The 19,461-nt window shown below is 45.7% G+C and overlaps 1 protein-coding gene across 3 annotated transcripts in view; it reads right to left on the reverse strand.

The window, feature by feature from the left end:
- NSF (N-ethylmaleimide sensitive factor, vesicle fusing ATPase) overlaps positions 1-16,141 on the reverse strand; it is an 81,580-nt gene extending 65,439 nt beyond the window's left edge. The window contains exons 1-2 of one of the 3 annotated variants that reach the window (XM_075775274.1): positions 15,921-16,141; positions 2,996-3,081 (exon numbers count right to left, since the gene is read on the reverse strand). In XM_075775274.1, coding sequence (XP_075631389.1) covers positions 2,996-3,081; positions 15,921-15,932 — 98 coding nt within the window. In that variant the 5' untranslated portion in view covers positions 15,933-16,141. Of the gene's footprint in view, positions 1-2,995; positions 3,082-15,758; positions 15,867-15,920 lie in introns of those variants that run through there. The other 2 variants (XM_075775275.1, XM_075775276.1) reach the window with 2 other exon arrangements.
- Positions 16,142-19,461: the final 3,320 nt, after the last annotated feature.

Genomic DNA, 19,461 nt, shown 5'->3' on the forward strand with positions numbered 1-19,461 from the left:
TACCATTCACCAAAAACATTTCCAGCAGACCAGAAAGATAGCAGAGCCTAGCAGCAGGCACATGGATGCCAGGAAGAAAAAAAAAAGGGGGGGGGGGCGGGGCACGAAGGAAAAAAAAAAATATCAGCTTTCTGAAATAAATCTCTAGCTAAGTGAGAAGATTAAGAAAGGTCAAATCCTGACAGATTCTTTGAGAAAAATCTGCAAAAAGGTACAGGAACAAGCATGTTTCTTCTCAAAGGCAGCAGGAGCAGGAGGTTTCCAACAGGCTGTAAGCAGCCTAAGTATTAAGAATGTAAAAAAATAAGGCGATAGCAGGGAAAACTAAATGCATTTTTCTACATTGATGTTCACCAGGAAGGAGCTTGGAGAGCTCATGGAGACACATGGGGGAAATCTCAAACTCATTAACAGCTTCTGCTTAAAAACGAACAAAAGGAACAATGAGTCACCCAGGCCAGATATCTCCCAAGAGCTCTAACAGATGAAACTGCTGCTCTAATTCGTGTGTAAAGCCTTGCCTGAAACTATCAGAATCAAAACATGGCTGCGATGCCAATTCTTAAGAAGAGCTCCAGACCAGGCCCATGAAATTGCCAGTTGGTAAGTGTGCTGGACAGGCTGAGCAAACCGACAGAAACTACGACAGGCAATATTAAGCTGTGCATCCATTAGTTTTCACATTAGTGAAGAAAGAGCATAGCTTTTGTAAGGGAGACGATACCTTACATACCTATGCAAAGGTGACAATAAGCACCTGAACAATATGGGCAGATATTCCTCTTGTGTGTGTTTGGAAACTCCTGCAAATTATTCAGCAAGGCTCCTCAAGGGCTCTTCAGGTAACTAAACTGGCCTGAGATAAGAGGGATGGTCTTCCCACGTAAAAGGCAGGAATAAAAGGTAAGAATAATTAGTCAGTTCTCAACATTAAAAAAAATTGCCATTGAGATAACCTGGCCTGGCTTCCTCCCAGACTACTGTCCTCTTCACTGCCGAGGTGTTTTCAGCACTTGTTTCTCTATCCAAAATACACAGAGAGTCCTCAAGACAAACGTATGTCACAGGAACCTGGGATGGTGGAACTTCTCAAAACAACACAGTTTAATATAATATAATAACACACTGCATCCCATGAACTCATGCGTCACAAAATGGTGACTCATACCTGTCCAACTTGCAGGATGCGGAAAATGAAGCATGAAAAGATCTACAGAAGCATCTTCAGGATAAACTATCTCCCTGATCCAAGGTCAAACTCCCAGCTCTACACCATGAGCACCAAATGCAAGTGTTAAAGCAAAGCCCCCCGTGTAACTGTTACCAAAAAATACTCTGTGCAGCAGCCATGGTTAGGATGATACAAACCAAGTCTGCTGACTGCATGCAACTTACTGCAGCAGATCATAAGTATGGTCTTGCTCAGTATATCTGCAATGCAGCAGAATGACTACATCCTTCAGTAGTAGCTGAGTATCATGAGGTTTCTCTGTACCGGTCTTCCACTTTTCAAAGCGATTTATAGCATCTGCTCACAACCAAACATATGCTGCTTGCTTTATGAGCCCCGATTTCTAGAAATAAGCAGCTCTCGGGGAGAATTGGTACAGCTGGAATCACAGCCAGCCTGCCTGCCAGGCAAGTCTCAGGATATTGCCTCCTGCATGCTTCCATAAACGCGATGAAAGAGAGTTCTCGCAGCAAAAGGAAGGCACCAGCTGCTGCAGGTCTGCAAGTTGGGTCCCTCCAGGACATTCATTTTTGAGGAAATGAACATTTTTATAATGCATGAGGTACAATGCTCAGTTCAGGTATTTTTGTAAGTCAATTACTCTGAAAAAAAATCTGCCTGTGGAAAAACATCATTTGAAGAGACCAGGACACTACCCTGTCCGAGCAGATACTTTTGCCTGCTTCTGACCCTAAAAGTTGTGCTCTTCTGGGTTTTTTTAGGGGGGAGTGTTTTTATTTTGGCATTTTATACTAAAGCTGGGCTTGTGAAATCACAGTTCAGGTAATCACTGAAGGACCAGGACAGCTCTCCAGGCCAGCAGCACAGCAGACTGACAGCACAAAAAAGAGGCAAGCTTTAAAAGACATTGTTCCCTTGTTCCCTGCAGTGCAGAGCCACTTCATTCTCCTTCCTTAGCAGGATTAATCTGGGCCACGTATTTTATGCTAAGGCCCTAGGTGTATCATTCAGTATCTTTTTTTAACATTTTTCACCATTTTTCAAACCCAAGCCCTTCTGCCTTCTGCTGCATGTGATATTCTCTGCTGAAATTAATTACTTCTGTCTTCAATTTACATATTGGAATCTTTAAGATAGTCACCATACAGTTGCAGCAAAGCAAGGAAACTAATTGTTTGAATAGGCTTCTTTTAATAAAACCCCTTCTGTGTGGGCTAAGCTGAAAAATTAATGTGTTTTCTACCTTTCTTACAAAAGTAAAGCCCAGAGTCAGTTTCTATCAGTCACCCCAGAACTGTAATTAAAGAATCCAAATTGTTGTGCCCCCACTCTGGTTGCCTTCTCCTTTTGTTCTTGTGCATGAAAATCCCGAGAACAAGAGAGAGTTTCTACTGACTCCGCTCAGCACTCCAACATAATGTGAGAGTGAGAAGATGCCCCTAGTAACACAATTAAATGATAAAAATCTACTTGAAATAGTTCAAATATTCTAACTATATAACAGGAACAACAGCAAAAACAAAACAAAAATATCAAGAGAGGCCTGAAGTCCTTCATTAAAACAGTGATTACAATTAGTTAAGCAGATCCAGTTCCCAAGGAAGAAATGCTTGAGAGAAAGCTTTACCATTTTTTTAGAATCTCCAGTTCTAAGCAGCACATTTAAAGTTTTAGTCTCTAAAGACACAGTTTTGTTAATTAACCTACTGTATTCACCTTCCCATATCTGAAATTTTATTCCATCTCCATCCAAATTTTGTGAACAATTCATTTTTGGTTAAAAGAGCAAGACTGCACACTTACTGCCCAGACTGGAAGTCCTTCTCATTCACCACAGCACAGTTGGTTAATGACAGTTCATCAGTGGGACATCGTGCTGCTTGCATAGACTATGAGAAAGAAAGAGAGGAAAAAACTGTCAGATAAAACTCTATTTTTCCTTTTCTAAGCCAAGCCTCAAAACTTCTGTAAATCCATAAAACACAAATAGATCTTATGAGTATTAACATACTCTGAGAGCACAGTTCACGAGCACTGACAAGCTCCCCTCTCTCTTCACAGTTTCTCCAAACACTTCTGTTTGATACAGATGTTTGTACCCAAAAGCTCTGCATTTTGTGAGTCTGGTATATTTTCTATCATACTTAAAAATTACCTAGGAAAAAGCCTGCAAGGCAAATGCTGTTACCTTGCTAGTGAACACTGGTGTTCACACAACTTCTCTGAACCCTGCAACTCATCAGGTAGCAAAGCATCCACTGGAAGGCATCTCTTGTCTAACCTCATGCTGGGTTAGAGAGACAAGGGTTACCTTTCTTCTTCCCTGAATTTACTCAGAAAACTGAAATTTGAGCATCCATTCTGGATGTACATACTTCAAACAACGCAGTATAGGGCAGCACTTAAAGTCTGCAGGAAGGTTTAATTCTCAGCCAGCCACTATGTAACTCCACAGAATCTATCAAACTTCTCAAAAGAAATATCAGAATGCAAATAATATTTCCTATTCTACAGGAAACAGATCAGTAACAAACAGAAGAAAATTAAGTTAAACAGTCAGTCCCTGCCTATCACTACTAAAAAAATTACTGCAACAAATTTTGTGGGGATGTCCTCTCCCCTCCTTTTTTTCTGAAGTCAAAGGAACAATCCTACCTCAAGAGTATCTGTTCAATTTTTTCCCCTCCACTATTCCTCACAAATCAGCAGCCAAATTAACCAACTAGCCCCATTCTCAGCCCAGGCTACCCCATCCCATTAGGGGGCAGGGGGATGTGGCAGAGGAACCTCAGCCCCATCCAACATCCCTAACCCCACCTGCTTCTGCAGAATCATTCCACAAACCAATGGTTGAAAGATGAAAATCAGGCTCAAAATGCCTCTAGAAGTGGAGATGAGGATGAAAAAGACAAGATGTCTCTATCATTAGCTGTAGATTGAAAAAAATTAATTTGGAGAAAAGCTAAGCGTGACCTCCCCCAGGATGTTATTTTTAGAATCAAAGCACAACTATTTTCTTTGTCAGATACAAATTTGCAGGCAGTGCAACAGAAACTGTTTGTCAGTGTCAACCTATTGCCAAAAGTAATTCAGAATGGATTTTCTCTTAAGACACCCTTAAATCCCAGCAACAGGAGAAGGAAACACGCTGATCCTAATGCACACATCAAGATAATTTCCCTAGAGTTAACATTCCGCTCAACCTTTCCCCCTCCAGCCCCTCTGGGCCATTTGAGAAAAGAATCAAAGAAAATTCATGTCCGTGTGGACTGAAGCAAGCCTGCCCTATAGCTCAAATCAACTTTTTATGCCATAATGTAATTCTTCTAGAGTACTTGCTATTTAGAAAAGGTCTAATTCATTATTTTTATTGAATGCTCAATTGCCCTTGACTTATGTGATAACAGAAAAGGATTCCATTTTCAGCCTTGAAACAGATTTATCTACCCAAATCTCAAGCATAGTAAGAGACTCAACTAAATATTCTTGTAATAAAAAAAATATGAATATCAGTGTACTTCTGAAATACACAACCTGCCTGTTAAGGCTCACTGTCTTTGGGCACTTCACACAAAAAAAGCATTCACCGTTTTATCACCTCTCCTTCCATTTGCGAGGGGACTATTTTGTGAAGGGCATGCCCTGATAAAAACGCATTAGGTAGGATATTTTGAGAAAACTGAACACAAAGCTCCTGGATTAAACCTTTTTACAGCACTAGTCCCCAACTGCATTTTTAATCCTTACTGACAAACTGCTTCCTACACATTAACAGCAAGTGTCTGGCAAAGTTGCCACTCTTCTGTTATTCCTGTCCGCATTTGGGAACGTGCAAGCTTTGCTTTAAGGAAATGCATAAAAGAATGCATTTCAAATCCAGCACAAAGTGCTCCTTTAGCAAGCTCTACAATACAATAGATGTGTGGCAAAACATCCCTGGGTATCTCACACGTGAAATAACATAGCTGCTTCTGCAGCAGTATCGGCACTGGCTGTGCTAGCCATCCCACAGCCCGGCACATTCTCCTTCTGGGGTGCTTGCAGAAGCTCATTTCTCCCTTGGTAATAATCAACATTTCAGACCGCAACTATAACCTACGCTGTGCTCCCAGCTTTCCAGTACATGCCCTCCTCAAGCTCCAAGACTGTTTTGCAGAACTGCAATACATTATCAATATACAGAAGTGGTTTTAACATAATACCGCTCGTGCAAGAAATGGGCATCACTCAAGGGATGGAGGTTTTCATGAGTACACAAGGGACAATTTGAGGAAATGTGGTGATTTAAAAGATGATGATTAAACTGGAAGGCACCCAGACAAGAAGGAGGAACGCACTGTTCTAGTGAATTGCAGGGGCTCCCTCTTACCTCCCCTCTCCTCACCCCAGAACTACTGCTCACAGGGATCCTTGTCGTGTCTGTCAAGCCACTGAGCTGCCGCAGCAAGAATGTGGGCACTGGCTGCTCTTGAATAGGTTTTTCTGGCATAAATGCAGCAGTCCAGAGCTGTAACATGTGCCACCGGAGTCGAGAGAGCTGTCATATGGCAGTGGTAGAATTGCCAAGGAACACTTTCAGCTCTTGCATTTTGGGTTCTGGCTTCCCAGGACACTAGCACCACAGACGCCCAGAACCGTGCACCCCCTCTGCCATCCAGCACCACGCATCAGGGAACTGAGGAAGCAAAATCCTTTAGCGTATTTCCAAGAAATCTTCAAGTAAATTTACACAAGCTAATTTTAAGCTAACTAGTAGGTTACTGCAAGCAACTAGGCAAAGTAACATAAAGCTCAGCCCTAGCAAACCACTATCTGCAGCAGTTACACTGCTGTCAATACTAGTTTGAAGTGACCCGTATACATCTTCACAGGTTGCAGTTATGCCCGTGTGCACAATATAGATACATTAGGCTTAAGACAGCAAAAGAAGTCTTCCCCGCCTCCAGTTATTGTCCTGGTTTGTGCAAGGAGGAGACTGCAAGGACAGTGAAGCTCTAGGGAGGTGACTCCAACACCTGAGGCAGCGCCTTCCCTCTAAAGCATCCTGAGCTAGAGGTATCCATCATCCATCTACAGTCATGCAGCACCCACTATTAAATTCATGTCTACGCAGAGGTCTACTCCAATACTCCTTCTCTTTAGAGAAAAACAAGACCACATGATGCATTGACAAATCTCATGCTGAAAGACAAGTGTGAAAGACCTCACGTTTGGATTTATGACAAAGCAGTAATGTTGCCTCCACTCTTCTGCTACTGAGCTCATGATCACCAGGAAAACCTGATGCCAGGAAGCCCAATGATGCTGACATTTTACTTTTACAAAGTAAAAGTTACCCCAAAGAACAAATACCTTCATAATAGAAACAACCACCATAATGTCTAATCTTTGAGAGATTTTTTTTTTTTCCTAAGTTCATGGACTCCGGTTTTCCTCCACAAAAATATGAAACTGAGTTGTTCTTGCATTTTAGGAGAGCTCAGCCCAGAAAGCGATGCTAAGTTATTTCAAGACATGCATCCAAAGCAAAAGCAAAGCACTGCTGGATTAAAATATGACTGGGGAAGAAAATTAATAACAAAATCTCTGGAATATTACACACAGTACATTATATTACATCGAGTGGATGAGTACAAAAATATGGTTAATATTTGTGAATTGTTAAGGCTGATGATAGAGGAAGCCAAAGAAAAACACGTTTCCCATTACTCCGACCCCACAGGAGGTAAGTGGGTGGTACGTAATAGAAGTGCACTACTACCTGTCAGTTGTAACTGAACAGAAGAGCTAAAACACTGAATGCTAAGGCAGAGATGCTCTTCGTCTGAAACAGCTTAACTTGTTTAACTTCCTAATCCTACCTAAGAGATTATGAAACAGTTTCTAAAGCTGAGGCAGGTTTTGTTCTGTGCACTGTTACTACATGGTCTGTATAAGACAAATAGTTAAAGTGTTGTATGTTTAAATTTTTCTTTTGCGTAGAAGATATAGACACAGATATACACGCATACATGTATATGCATATGTATATTATATAATTTCTGTCATTCCGGTGTTAGGAAACACGACAGCTCTGGGTACACAAAATTTAAGCTTCTCTGTAGAGCCCACTGCCAGCTCTACAGAAACGGGGGTCCCCACTCCCAAAAGCATCCAGATGCTACTGGAACAGCTGTTAGGCACCAAAGCACCTCCAAGCCCAGAGCTTCATCACCCAAAGAGGGCAACAAAGAACCTGTGCAGGAATTATTCTCGGGAAGAAAGTTTTTACAAGGGACCGAGCAGATGCGTGCCTGCCTGGTGGCTGTGGTAGCATGGCTGACTCAACGGCACTCAAACACTCTTTCACCCACTGAAAGTCTGAAAATAAAATTAGTTTGAATACTGAAAGGAAGAATTATGCTATTAAAGGAGCTCTGAAGATAAAAAGGGAACTGAGATGATGATACGTAGACCCTACATTACCCAGGACAATGCTCCTGATGGAAAGCAGACTTGCAGAAAGCATTGCCTGATACAGCCTGTACCTGAGGATCCAACGGACCAAGTGACAACAGAACAGATGTTAAAACTGCAAACATCAGGAGCCTGCTGCACACAGATGCAAACACCAGCACGCAGAAAGATGAGCTGTAGCAGAGCTGGATCAGCAATAGCCTGGGAGAAGGAGACAAATCCAGCTCTTCCAGCACAGGAAAGCCTGAAGAGGATTATGGCAACCTTCTCTCTACATACACACACACCATGGGGCTGAATAATGGAGAGGAAAAACAACTCTGTGCTAAAGGACAGAAGAAATTGGTATAAAATGATAGAAACACTATCGCAGCTAATGAGTAGCAGTTAAGAAAGGGTTCCTAACTGGTAGAGGAAGCCGGCACTGTAACAGCCTATAGTGGGAAATAATAAAGACAAAACCAAAACTCCTTTAAAGAAGGCATTCAGTAACGTTTATGAAAGGAATGACAACATGATTCCTACAACAGGGACCAGACTCAGCAACAGGAGATTAAATACTGTGTTTCTAAAATTTAAAAATAAATAAATAAATAAAAAATAAGGAAGTTACTAGTTTGCAGAAGGTTTTTCTGGACATCTCAAAAAAATAATTGAGTAAAGCTTCCAGAGTTCTGCAGCCACAAGAAGAGATCAAAAAGCTACAAATAACTTCCTGGAACAGTAGGCTTGGCAGGACAGGTTTCCTTCCCAGATCTGCAATCGCTCAGAGCACCCTGCAGTGCCCAGCAGGTTAAGCACGCTGTCCCTGGGGACAAGCAGTGCTGGCTGGATGCTCAGGACCAGCCTTCCCATCTGCTCCATCTGACCTCTAGTTTACTTTGCTGGGAGCTTTTACACTTGTCAGGAAGGAGCTGCATTCTCTCTTGATAACAAGCTCATAAATACCAATTTTCTTCTCCTATTAAAAGAGGAACACATTAGGAAAGCTAAAATCTCAGCATTTATATTCAAATTTTTGTCAAAGCCAGGAAAGTTTGAGCAAGCCAACGCCAAGAAAGCCTCAATACAGAGTCCAGACAAGAATGACGGAGGAGCTGCAGCCCTCCTTCCCACACCCCAGACGTGACACTCCCACCGGTACCAATCACCTTCCTGTGCCGGCTCCGGCGGCCAAGGAGGCACAGAGGCCAACACGGCCGTGCCGCATGCACATCGGCTGCCAGCCGACACAGAAGCTGAAAGAGTTTAAAATATGGGAGAGGGAAGAGTTTGCATCACCACCTCCTGAATCATCCAGGGCTGGAAATTAAATGGGGAATGTTTTTCCCCACGTTGTTTTGTGCCTGCACCACTGGTAACCTTCTCATCCGGCAACAAATAGAGCCATCTGTATAAGCAAAGAAGGTCGAACCTAACCATCAGCAGGGCTTAGCAATACAGATGCCAACCAGTCTTCACTGGCAGTTCTCTGTATACAATATACACTTAGCACATTTTCCATTTTCCTTATCTAATAGCAGACGTGTGTTTCCCTTATGGGCCAGGGCAGTAATCTAGAAATTACTTCCGTCTTAGCACATGAAAGCCATTTTATTAGGACAGAAGTGCCTCTCTTAGCAATTAGAGGGTGGTGACTGCTGCTTATCCTCTGTTTGCAAAGTTTACAGACAAATGAATTCAGCTCTGCAATGGGAGCTTTGCAACTCCAACACTAACTCAGCCAGTGCAGTAGAGAAGATGTACGTAGCTTTGGGAATTTGGCTGTACATCATTCTGCAGTGTCATCAGAAACACAATTTACAGCTCCAAGACCGAAAGGTTTGCCTGATCTAAAAGAGCAGAAGAAACAAGTGCACTAAAGAAGAATTTCTACAAGCTACTAGTATGGTATAGCATCTATAATCTAATTAAACAGGTTGCTCTGCCCAAAGACAGCATTCTCCACACTGGTTCTTTACAATACGATCAGTAAAGTGATTTCACAACACGTATCCATACCTGTGCTGCTGTGCCACACAACCAGGAAGCTGTTTCCTGATGGTTTAGCATGAACATCAACTCCACCTTCCAATTAAGCAACAATGACCCAGAATATGTGCATTTGTAATTAACACATCCATTTTTGGAGTGGATGTTGCCTCACATTTCTTCCACGAGCCAAGATGATCAACAATTTAATGACAGGGAATTGCTACTTGTTGTGTTTCATCTAAACCTCTTTTAAAAATGCTTGAAGGAATGAAACATCACACAACCACATCTAAGATGTTAGCCTAGCATGCAAGTCACAGGATTCTGACACGCTAGCTGTGAGGACACCTAATGGATGCAAATTTCTTCCCATTTATTCAGAAAAGTTACCCAATAACAATAGAGACAAGATTAAAAATATCCCTTTAAACTTGGAATTTGCCTTATGAGAGCCTGAGACACTGCTGTCCCTGCATATTTGCCGCACATCCTGCCACCAATGGGCTGCATCTGGCACAGAACTTCTCCAGGATGCTAATGTACCAAACGCTACCCAATTATAAGCAGTTTGTGTTTAAGATGCAATACCTTGCAAGTATTTCTGTATTTTCTACAGGAAAAAAAAAATGTAATTTGACACAACTCTAGGGTATAAATTACTCCAGATTTTTTGATAGAAGGTCACTGCTTTATTGCATCCCAGGAGACTGGAGAAACGTGTTAAATCTTTTTATGCTGCAAACATTTGACCTTCCTGAACTGAGTATCTGACATACATACACACACAGGAAAGAGCATACCAGCACAGGAGCAGGGCAAGACAGTGCCTGAAGGACTGTATATTCTGCCTTGATTTAACAAGCAGTAGTATTGTTAGTTGGCTCAAACGCAGAGTCATAGGATACTGTGTTGAAAGCTTTTCTATTAATTGTAGCAACTGTGTTCCTTGCTTGAATTTTTCTGCTCACAGATCTTCCAATTCCTGGATGTCATAAAACCTTCTGAAGATGGCCAATACAGAAATTTAGTCACAAAACTCTGGTCACTGCCAGAGAACTTCCCTGATTTGAGACAGCATCCTGACAGGTACGCGAATTGCTGCCTCATGTAGAGGCCACACTCTAAGCCTCATCCCTCCAAAAAATATCACAGTTCCTAAGATTATCACTATCTGTCGCACTGCTCAGGGGTCAGGTAGCAGTCATTGCTCCAGGGCTTCCTAAAGCTTGTCCTCTCTCTCACACTTCTGTCTGGATTTGGGCAGTACCCACCAACTCCCACCTGGATCAAAAAAACAGATCAAATCATGCCTTAAGGATCTATTTTTTAGTTCTCGGATTTTTTTTGTACATTAAAATTATCTTTGATTCCTTTCTTTACATTAAATTCCAGTTTAGCAAAATATAAGTACAACTATCTTCAAAGGACTGGTTTTCTGCAGATTCAAGCAGAGCTGATTTTATGACAGAACACCCTCCACATGTACAGCTACGACACTCCTAAACCACCTCTGTGCTCTAAGGCACAGGACAGAAGATAGAAAGAAAGAAGATCTTGCTGTGCTGCTGGGGGGGGGGGGGGGGGGGGGGGGGGGGGAAGTAATATTTAAGAAATTCACACTTGAAATGATCTTCAAGAGGATTCTTTGATTTTTACAGATTTTTCCTTTACAGATTCTTAACAAAATGTAGTCATTCTGGCCTGCCCATGATAACAAAAGAAGCGTGACATACCAGCACCCCCAAAACTGGAGCTGGAGAGGCAGCACTGACATCTCCCTATTGCGTTATCTTTTTTTTTTTTTTTTTTAGCTTTGGACACACTGCTTCTGCAACACTAAGCCAAGTAGCAAATTAAAGTTAATCAAAGATGACAAGGGTCAGACCGTCAGAATTTCATTCTAAATAATTAAGCATGGAGTTTTATAACATAGAAGTCCTGTAAGAAGGACACAAGTCTACTTGCGATGATTTCACAAGACAAGTATGCAGTTGCAGTAGCAATCTCAGAAACAGAGATTCAGATTTAGTTTTCTCCCCAAAAATTGCTAAAAACCTATTTCTTCATATTACATATTAGGAAACACTAAAAAAAGATAAGTGATGACAGAAGGATCAGTACCACACTGAAAGAAAGAACTAACTTGATTCACAAATGTTTCTTCAGTTGCCGATGACGCCTGCATCTATGAAGGCTGATTCCATATGTTAGCAGAAATCAGACTTTACAGCTTTAACCCATAAACATAAAATCCAACCCTTGTTATTTCAAAGTTTCTACCAAACCATCCAACCTAAAACTGCCCTGGGATTGACTGCAAGGAGTACAAGAGAGCACGCGTTAATTCAGCAATACCTTCAGCACCACACAAGGCTGAGGGATACAGCCCGTCCTTCACCCCCCTTCCCACTACTGCCACACTTTCTCCATTTGACAGCTGATTTCCACAGCAATGCATCTTCTGCTCAATCACAGGCTCTTCTAGACAAGTTACAACGCAGTTCTGCAAGGTAAACCAACATCTACTAGTACCTGAGTTAAACCAAAATAATTTCCAACCCAACACAGATGTGAATCTCTTCCAAAAGGCAAACGGGCAAGTGTCTCCTGTCACTGGGATAGTGGCAACACCACTCCAAATGAGTCCCAAATACCAAATAAAGAAAAATTAAAGTTGTTATACCATTTATACCACATAAACCAGCCGTTATTTCTAATCATCATGCACTGTTATACAAGTTGCAGCTATTGCAAAACTTTAATATTCCTTAAAGAAAACACCACCAGTCTCTGATAGGGGATCATCACCAACTTCCAGGCTACCAAATCAACACTCAGCATGTGTGATTTGAAGCGATCCAGACCTCCTGCCAGCCTGCAAGAGTAAAGCTGCAGCCACATAGACCTTCTGCATCTCCTACACCATTTCTCTACGTCACTCTTCAATCTGGTACAGATACAAGCAGAAACGCAGTTTGTTCTGGATCAAAAGCTTGACACTGGCTGGAACAAGGCAGAGAAATCATCTGGACTTTCTATATCCCTTCAAGAACCAATTCCTAATGTGGTCCAAACCAATTACACAGCACCAGTTAACTTCCAGAGGTCCAATCCTGGTACAAGGGATCCGTAACCAACTACGGCCACAGCCAGACAGCTTTATGCCATTCCCTCTTCTGTAGCAGATGCTGGCTGATGTCTTGGCAAGACTCAGTGCTCTGTTTGCGTGCCTAATGATTACCGTGCTGAGAGAGATACAGAATAAATTATAACAGAAACAGCCATTATTTCTAATCATCATAAACTATTTTTCCTGTAAACTTCAATCACTGTTAATCACTGTCTCTTCCTTGCAACTGAGGAAACCCAGTGCAATTAAGGGAGCAGAGTAATACACCTGAAACAGCACTAGACAATTAATAAGATTTGGCTTATCATTTGTCTGAATTATTTAATGTTACTAGAAGTTTAAAGATTTTGTCTCTCTTCTACAGGAAAGCCATTCATTTCCCTCTGTAAAATTATACATACATAAATCAAATCACATGAGTCTAAAAAAAGAGGCAATGCTCTAAATTGCATTGTGGGATGTTTTTTCAGGCCAGAAGTAGTCACTGAAGCTTTCTCTACCCATTCTCCGGGTTTAAGCACCTTTTAAAAATGCTGACAACAGAACAGCATCAGTGTTTCGGTATTAGACTCACCTGTTGTACCTAGAGATATCACACACCTCCATCCTCCTACCCACTATTCCTTATTTATACAGACAAGGATCACAATAGCTCCAATGTCACATCCGAAACGTATGCTGTTCCCTGCTCACCCTGCTCTCTGCATCCTTTTCAGAGCTGCTGCTATCCCACATGCAAGCTGGAGGGAGCACGCAGCTTGTTTGTTTATTTACATTAACGGCATTCAACACACTGCAAGATTGGATCAAGCTCAGAAAATGACATTAAACACTTCGCTTAAGAACTCTCTTCACAGCATTAAATAATTTGATAATTCTGCAACAACTGTATTTGTAGATAAATCATGAAAACACTGAATAGTAAAAAGCTTCCTGGTAACCCAAGGAAAGCATCGCCCAGTCAAACTGCCAGATTACGAGGCAATTAAGCTCCAACCTCTCAAATTTGCATAAATCCCCCCTTTCCTCCACCAGCCTTTCCTGTTGCTCAAATAAAGGCACATTTTTTCAGGTGTTTAGTAGCACAAAAGCTCACAGCAGCAGGAAAAAGTTGGGACTGATCCCTCTCCTTCCTCCAGACAGGCCCAGCCACCACCTCCAGCACTCAGACCGATCACTAATCCTTTCCAGCACGTGAGGGCAACTGAAAACTAACTCATCACAGCACACAGATAGTTTTCTCTGTCAACTTAGCATGCTGAAAAGGCTCAGGGGAGCGAGTAGCAGGTACGACCAGACCATTGCAGCCAGATTGGTTTAGGATACAAGGAGTCTCAGAACAATGTTCTTTATGGCTAAAATGATCTTACCATTGATGAAAGCACTGGGCTCCCATTTCTGGCAACAGAAAGCTGGAAAAAAGCTAGTGAAAACACACAGATTTCTCCTAGGTTACCTGGTAGGATCACTGCAGCAAAGGGTGAGATGAAGAAAAAAGGTGCAAGGAAGAAAGTGAGACCACATATTTGGAGCAGGGACAGAAGAACAGCTCTTAACAAGAGAGAGAGATTGCAAAACATGCAAATTTTTTTTCTCCATTAATCACCTATTTTTTCTCTACTAATCAGCAGCATTTTAGAGGCGGCACTCAAGTAGATCTGCTCACCTGTGACGCACAGCTTATCACAGGGCCAAATTTCTCACCGCTGCTCTAACGTCCACTGCTCTGCATCACACCACTGCACCATCTGTCTTTGTACCCATCAGACAAACCATAATAAAAAAACTATGAGAAAACTGATTCCCCAAGATCTCAAACACTGAATTGTATGGCCAAGACAGAAGATTTCGGCCTGAAGCAGCCATTAATGAAAAATGTGACTTTCACAGGCTGATATCCAGCAAAGCATGACTGAGCTGATAGCAAAGAGAAGAGCAATCTTAACCTCATCTTGCAGCACTTGGAGATGGACACCTGAAAACAGAGAGGATATAGAAGGCACTACAAAAAGTGATTTGACAGACAAGACTCTTCCTTCACATTTTAAGGCCTTTTTGGCCATTTGCTTATATTATCTAAGCAGTCACTGAGAAGGGATTTTTTTTTTTTTTTAAATAAATGTGTTATAAAACCACTGCGTAACCCTTAAGGTGCATTTTAACACACCACACTTTGGACCCACATCACAGCATGGTGCTTGGCTGGTGCCCACAGGGCAGAGGAGTCTCTAGGGCCTCAAAGAACCCCACAAACCTGCCCCACGCCCCTCAGCACTGATGGGTCCCCAGGACCTCGTAGCACCCTTAGGGGACTCCAAATTCCTGCCACACACTCCATGGGGACAGGGGTCACCTCCACCTCATGGAGTCCCCTCAAGGAATCCCTCAATCCTGCCCCACATCCCAGAGCACCAAGGGGTCACCCCACGGTCACATCCTTAGAGGACCCTGCTCCACAACCACAGGGAGAGGGGTCACCACAGCCTCACTGCACCCCTAGGGCACCCTAAAATCCTGTCCTGCTCCTCATAGGGCCTGAGAGCTACTGCAGCCTCACAGCACCCTCAGGGGACCCTAAATCCTGCCAGCAGCACTGAGGAATCACTAGGGCTTCACAGCACTCAGGGAGCCCCACGATCCTTCCCCACACTCCGTAGGGAGAGGGGTCACCCCAGGCTCACTGTGCTCCCTAGAACTGCACCCATAGCACTGAGGGGTCACCACAGCCTCAGAGCCCCCCTAGGGCACCCTAAAATCCCACCTTGCATCCCACAGGGCCACCACAACCTCACAGCACCCTTAGGTAACTCTAAATCCTGCCCCACACCCACAGGGAGAGTGGTCACCCCGGCCTCACAACGCTCCTGAGGGAACCCCACCGTCCTGTCCCACAACACCAAGAGGCCACCTCAACCTCACGGCACCCCCGGGGGACCCTAGAGCCCTGCCCCACAGGGAGAGGGGCCATCCCGGCCTCACAGCACCCTCAGGGACCCCACACATCACCTCCCCAGGGCTGAGCGACCACCCCGGCAGCGGAGCTGCAAGAAGCCACCGAACCACCCCGGCGCCCAGCGAGGAGCAGAAGCGGAAGGGGTGTAGCGGCGGAGCCAGGCAGGGCGAGCAGGGTCCGTTCCCGTTCCCGTCCCCGTCCCCCCCCCCACTTACCCGCCCCGCCATCTTGCCGCTGCGCCCAGCCCGCAGCGCCGCCCGACAGCCGCGCCGCAGCGTCGGTCCCGCCCCGCAGCCGCCAGGGGGCGGTGCAGCGCAGGCGCCACGGCAGACCCCTGAGGGCGCGGGGCGGGAACGCCCCCTGCACGGCCGGCGACCTCGGATTGGCCGTTCTGCCCGCAGCGCCCAAGCTCTGACAGCTGCCTCCCGGTACCGCCCGCCCACTGGCCTAGCGGCGGGGAGGAGGGCGTTCTGCGGTACGTCAGCTGGGGACGCTGTTGGGATTGGCCGGTTGGGCCGTGCGCGGGGCGGGGCGGGAGGAGCCGCGGTTGTGCTCGCGGCGGGCGCGAGAGGGGTCGCTGCGTCCTGGGGGCTCCCGGCCTCCCGTGAGGGGGCCCCGCCGCGGCACTGCGGCCCCAGGCGTCTGCGGACACTGGGTGCTGCCCCGGCCGGGCAGCGGCGTGGGTCAGGCTTTTCCCTGAGGGAAGGAGCGGCGGCCTGGGGTGCGTGGCAGGGCCGCGTCCCTGCGGGGCAGTGCGCTGGCGAGCAGCGGGCCTGGGCTGAGGCCTGCGGTGTGAGGGTTGAGTGGGAACAGGCCTGGAGCAGGACTGGCATCGGCGGGGGCCTGTCAGGGCGCGGAGACCTCTCACGTCTCTGGGCCCCTGAGCGCTAGACAGTCCTAGGCAGTTGGGTGAGGGGGCTCACAGGGCTTTGTGGAATAAAAGGGACTTTAAATCTGTCAAACTGCTCCAAACAGGCAGTGCGTCAGTATAGCACCTACTTTAAATGGGGTGCTGTGCCCTCGTCTGATAGCACATCCAATGGCTTACCTTTTTCCTGAAGGGGCTTTCCATTCAACAGCATCTGGCTTATCCTAATGGCGTGATTTTTATACTTTGTGCTACAAATTACAGGTGTGTGTAAGCCTGAAAGCCAGATAATGGGATCTTAGAGCTGCTACTCCAGTCTTTCAGCACATGTCAAAGCCTGGAGAACGTAGCCATTCTTCGGTAGGGAGGGCTTGGGGCTTCTAAAGCCCATTGCTGGGCCTTCGCTCTCAACGTGGATGTCTTCTGCTCATTGCAGCTCTTGCTTCTGCATGGAGCTGGCATAGCCTGGTCCCGTTCAAGCACTTAGGGAATCTTTGCAGCCAGAGTTCTGGATATGGATCCGTATGGGGATCCATAGAGCTTCACTCTTACGAGCAACATGGTATTGGATAAAATATCTCATCCTGAGAGATGAAAACAGCTTGTTCACAGAGCTGCGTCCCCAGTGTAATGTTCTGCGGGAGAATGAAATTTCAATTACGGTCTTAGGTCTTGACTTTGCTCTGAGGGAGGAAGGCAGCAAACACTTGGACTCCAAAGCAAGGTTCAACGCTGTCTCCAAAGCCGACCACAACAGCCTAGAAATCAATCCAGGGAGCGAGCTTTAATGCATTAGCAGCCTGTTACATCAGCTTCCTGCACAGGGTAGGAATATTAATAAAATATTAATATTGATTTTAACTGCTGGTTTGCTGCCGGCAGATAGCAACTTCAAGCGTAACCCAGAGGGGAATGCCAAGTTCATGGAAAACAGGGGGGGGCACTTTAACGCAGTGGGACAAAGCGGCCGATACCTCAGGCCATGGATGTAGCTCAGTGCAGAGTACGAATGCGGTACGTAAAGAAATGGGGTGGATAACTAAATCTGTTGTGGGCAGGTCTAAACAGTGCAAGGATTCGGTTTCCCCCAGTGAGCCCATGTTCTTCCTGCCTGCAGAGCAGCCGAGCCGAGTTTCTCCATCTATGTCCCTTCCTCAACAGAAATCACCGCGCTGGGGAAACAGCTCTGAAAAGCGGTTGTTAAATATTGCAAATATTGCAAAGGCGTCTAGCTGCTGCTTAGGAGGTGTGTGTTGGACGAGTGGACGGTGAGGTGGGCTGAGAACCGGCTGAACAGCAGAGCCCAGAGGGTTGAGATCAGCGGCGCAGTGTCCTGTTGGAGGCCTGTAGCTTGTGGTGTGCCCCAAGGGTCAGTGCTGGGTCCGGTCTTGTTCAACGTATTCATCACTGACCTGGACAGGGGACAGAGTGCACCCTCAGCAAGTTTGCTGATTCTGACTTGGAGGGGTGGCCGACACACCAGAAGGCTGCGCTGCCTTTCAGCGAGACCTGGACAGGCTGGAGAGGAACCCAGTGAAGTTCAACAAGGGCAAGCGTAGGGTCCTGCACGCAGGGAGGAATAACCCCAGCACCAGGACAGGTTGGGGGTGACCTGCTGGGAAGCAGCGCTGCGGAGAAGGACCTGGGAGTCCTGGTGGACACCAAGCTCTCCATGACCAGCAGTGTGCCCGCGTGGCCAAGAAGGCCAATGGTACCTGGGGGGCATTGAGAAGAGCGTGGCCAGCAGGTCGAGGGAGGTTCTCCTCCCCCTCTGCTCTGCCCTGCTGAGGCCACATCTGGAGTTCTGTGTCCAGGTCTGGGCTCCCCAGTTCAAGACAGACAGGGAACTACTGGGGAGAGTCCAGCCGAGGGCTGTGAGGATGATGAGGGGCCTGGAGCATCTCTGATGTGAGGAAAGGCTGAGAGAGCTGGGGCTGGTTAGTCTGGAGAAGAGAAGACTGAGGGGGGGATCTTACCAATGCTTATCAATATCTAAAGGGTGGGTGTCTAGAGGAAGGGGCCAGACTCTGCTCAGTGGTGCCCAGCGACAGGACAAGGGGCAATGGGCACAAATTGGAACACAGGAAGTTCCATGTGAACACGAGGAAAAACTTATTCACTCCGACAGTGACCGAGCACTGGGACAGGCTGCCCAGAGAGGTTGTGGAGTCTCCTTCTCTGGAGAGATTCCAAACCTGCCTGGACGTGATCCTGTGCAACCTGCTGTAGGTCATTTGGGGGGATTCTCGCTGCTCTGAGCTTTCCAAATCCCTCTGCCATGCGGCCCTGAAGGAGTCTTTTGCAGAAACATGCAGGAAATATGACTTCTGAATTTGTAGGGAAATTGAGGGGGACAGCGAGGGTCAAGCAGCCACACTCCCCCATTTCAAAGAGGGAAATGGTATTTCACCATTTCAAAGGAGGGAAAACCCAAACGTGAAGGTCACACGGGTCCCACCACATCTGCGTCCCGAATCCCCAGGCAGGCAGGGCGGCCCTGCTCCCCAGGTGGGTTTCGGAAGGGGCGCTGGGCAGAAGCCATCCCCAGGCTCACCCCACTAACCTCCCCGGGAGCTGCTGCTGGCTGGTGGGATGCTGCAGGGAGCGGGCTGGAGGTGGGCTAGCACCAGGGAGCGAGATGGATCGCAACACAAATTCATACAAAAAGTTATGCCTATCATCATTAAGTATCTGTGTTCTGCCTTTATCCGCCCAAATAGAGATGGCAGCAAAAGTTATGTCCCTACGTTCTGTAAAAATAGCTGAAGAAGTGAAAAGCAAAATAGCTTGAGAAGTGAAAACAAGAGTATGGTTTGGTTTCAGGGCTTTTAGGTTTTCCTTAGTCCTTTTTAGCAAAACCAGCGATATCCATACGCCTGGCAGAGCCC

The sequence above is a fragment of the Balearica regulorum genome, chromosome 24 (genome assembly GCF_011004875.1).
Source record: "Balearica regulorum gibbericeps isolate bBalReg1 chromosome 24, bBalReg1.pri, whole genome shotgun sequence".
Classification (NCBI taxonomy): Eukaryota; Metazoa; Chordata; class Aves; order Gruiformes; family Gruidae; genus Balearica; species Balearica regulorum.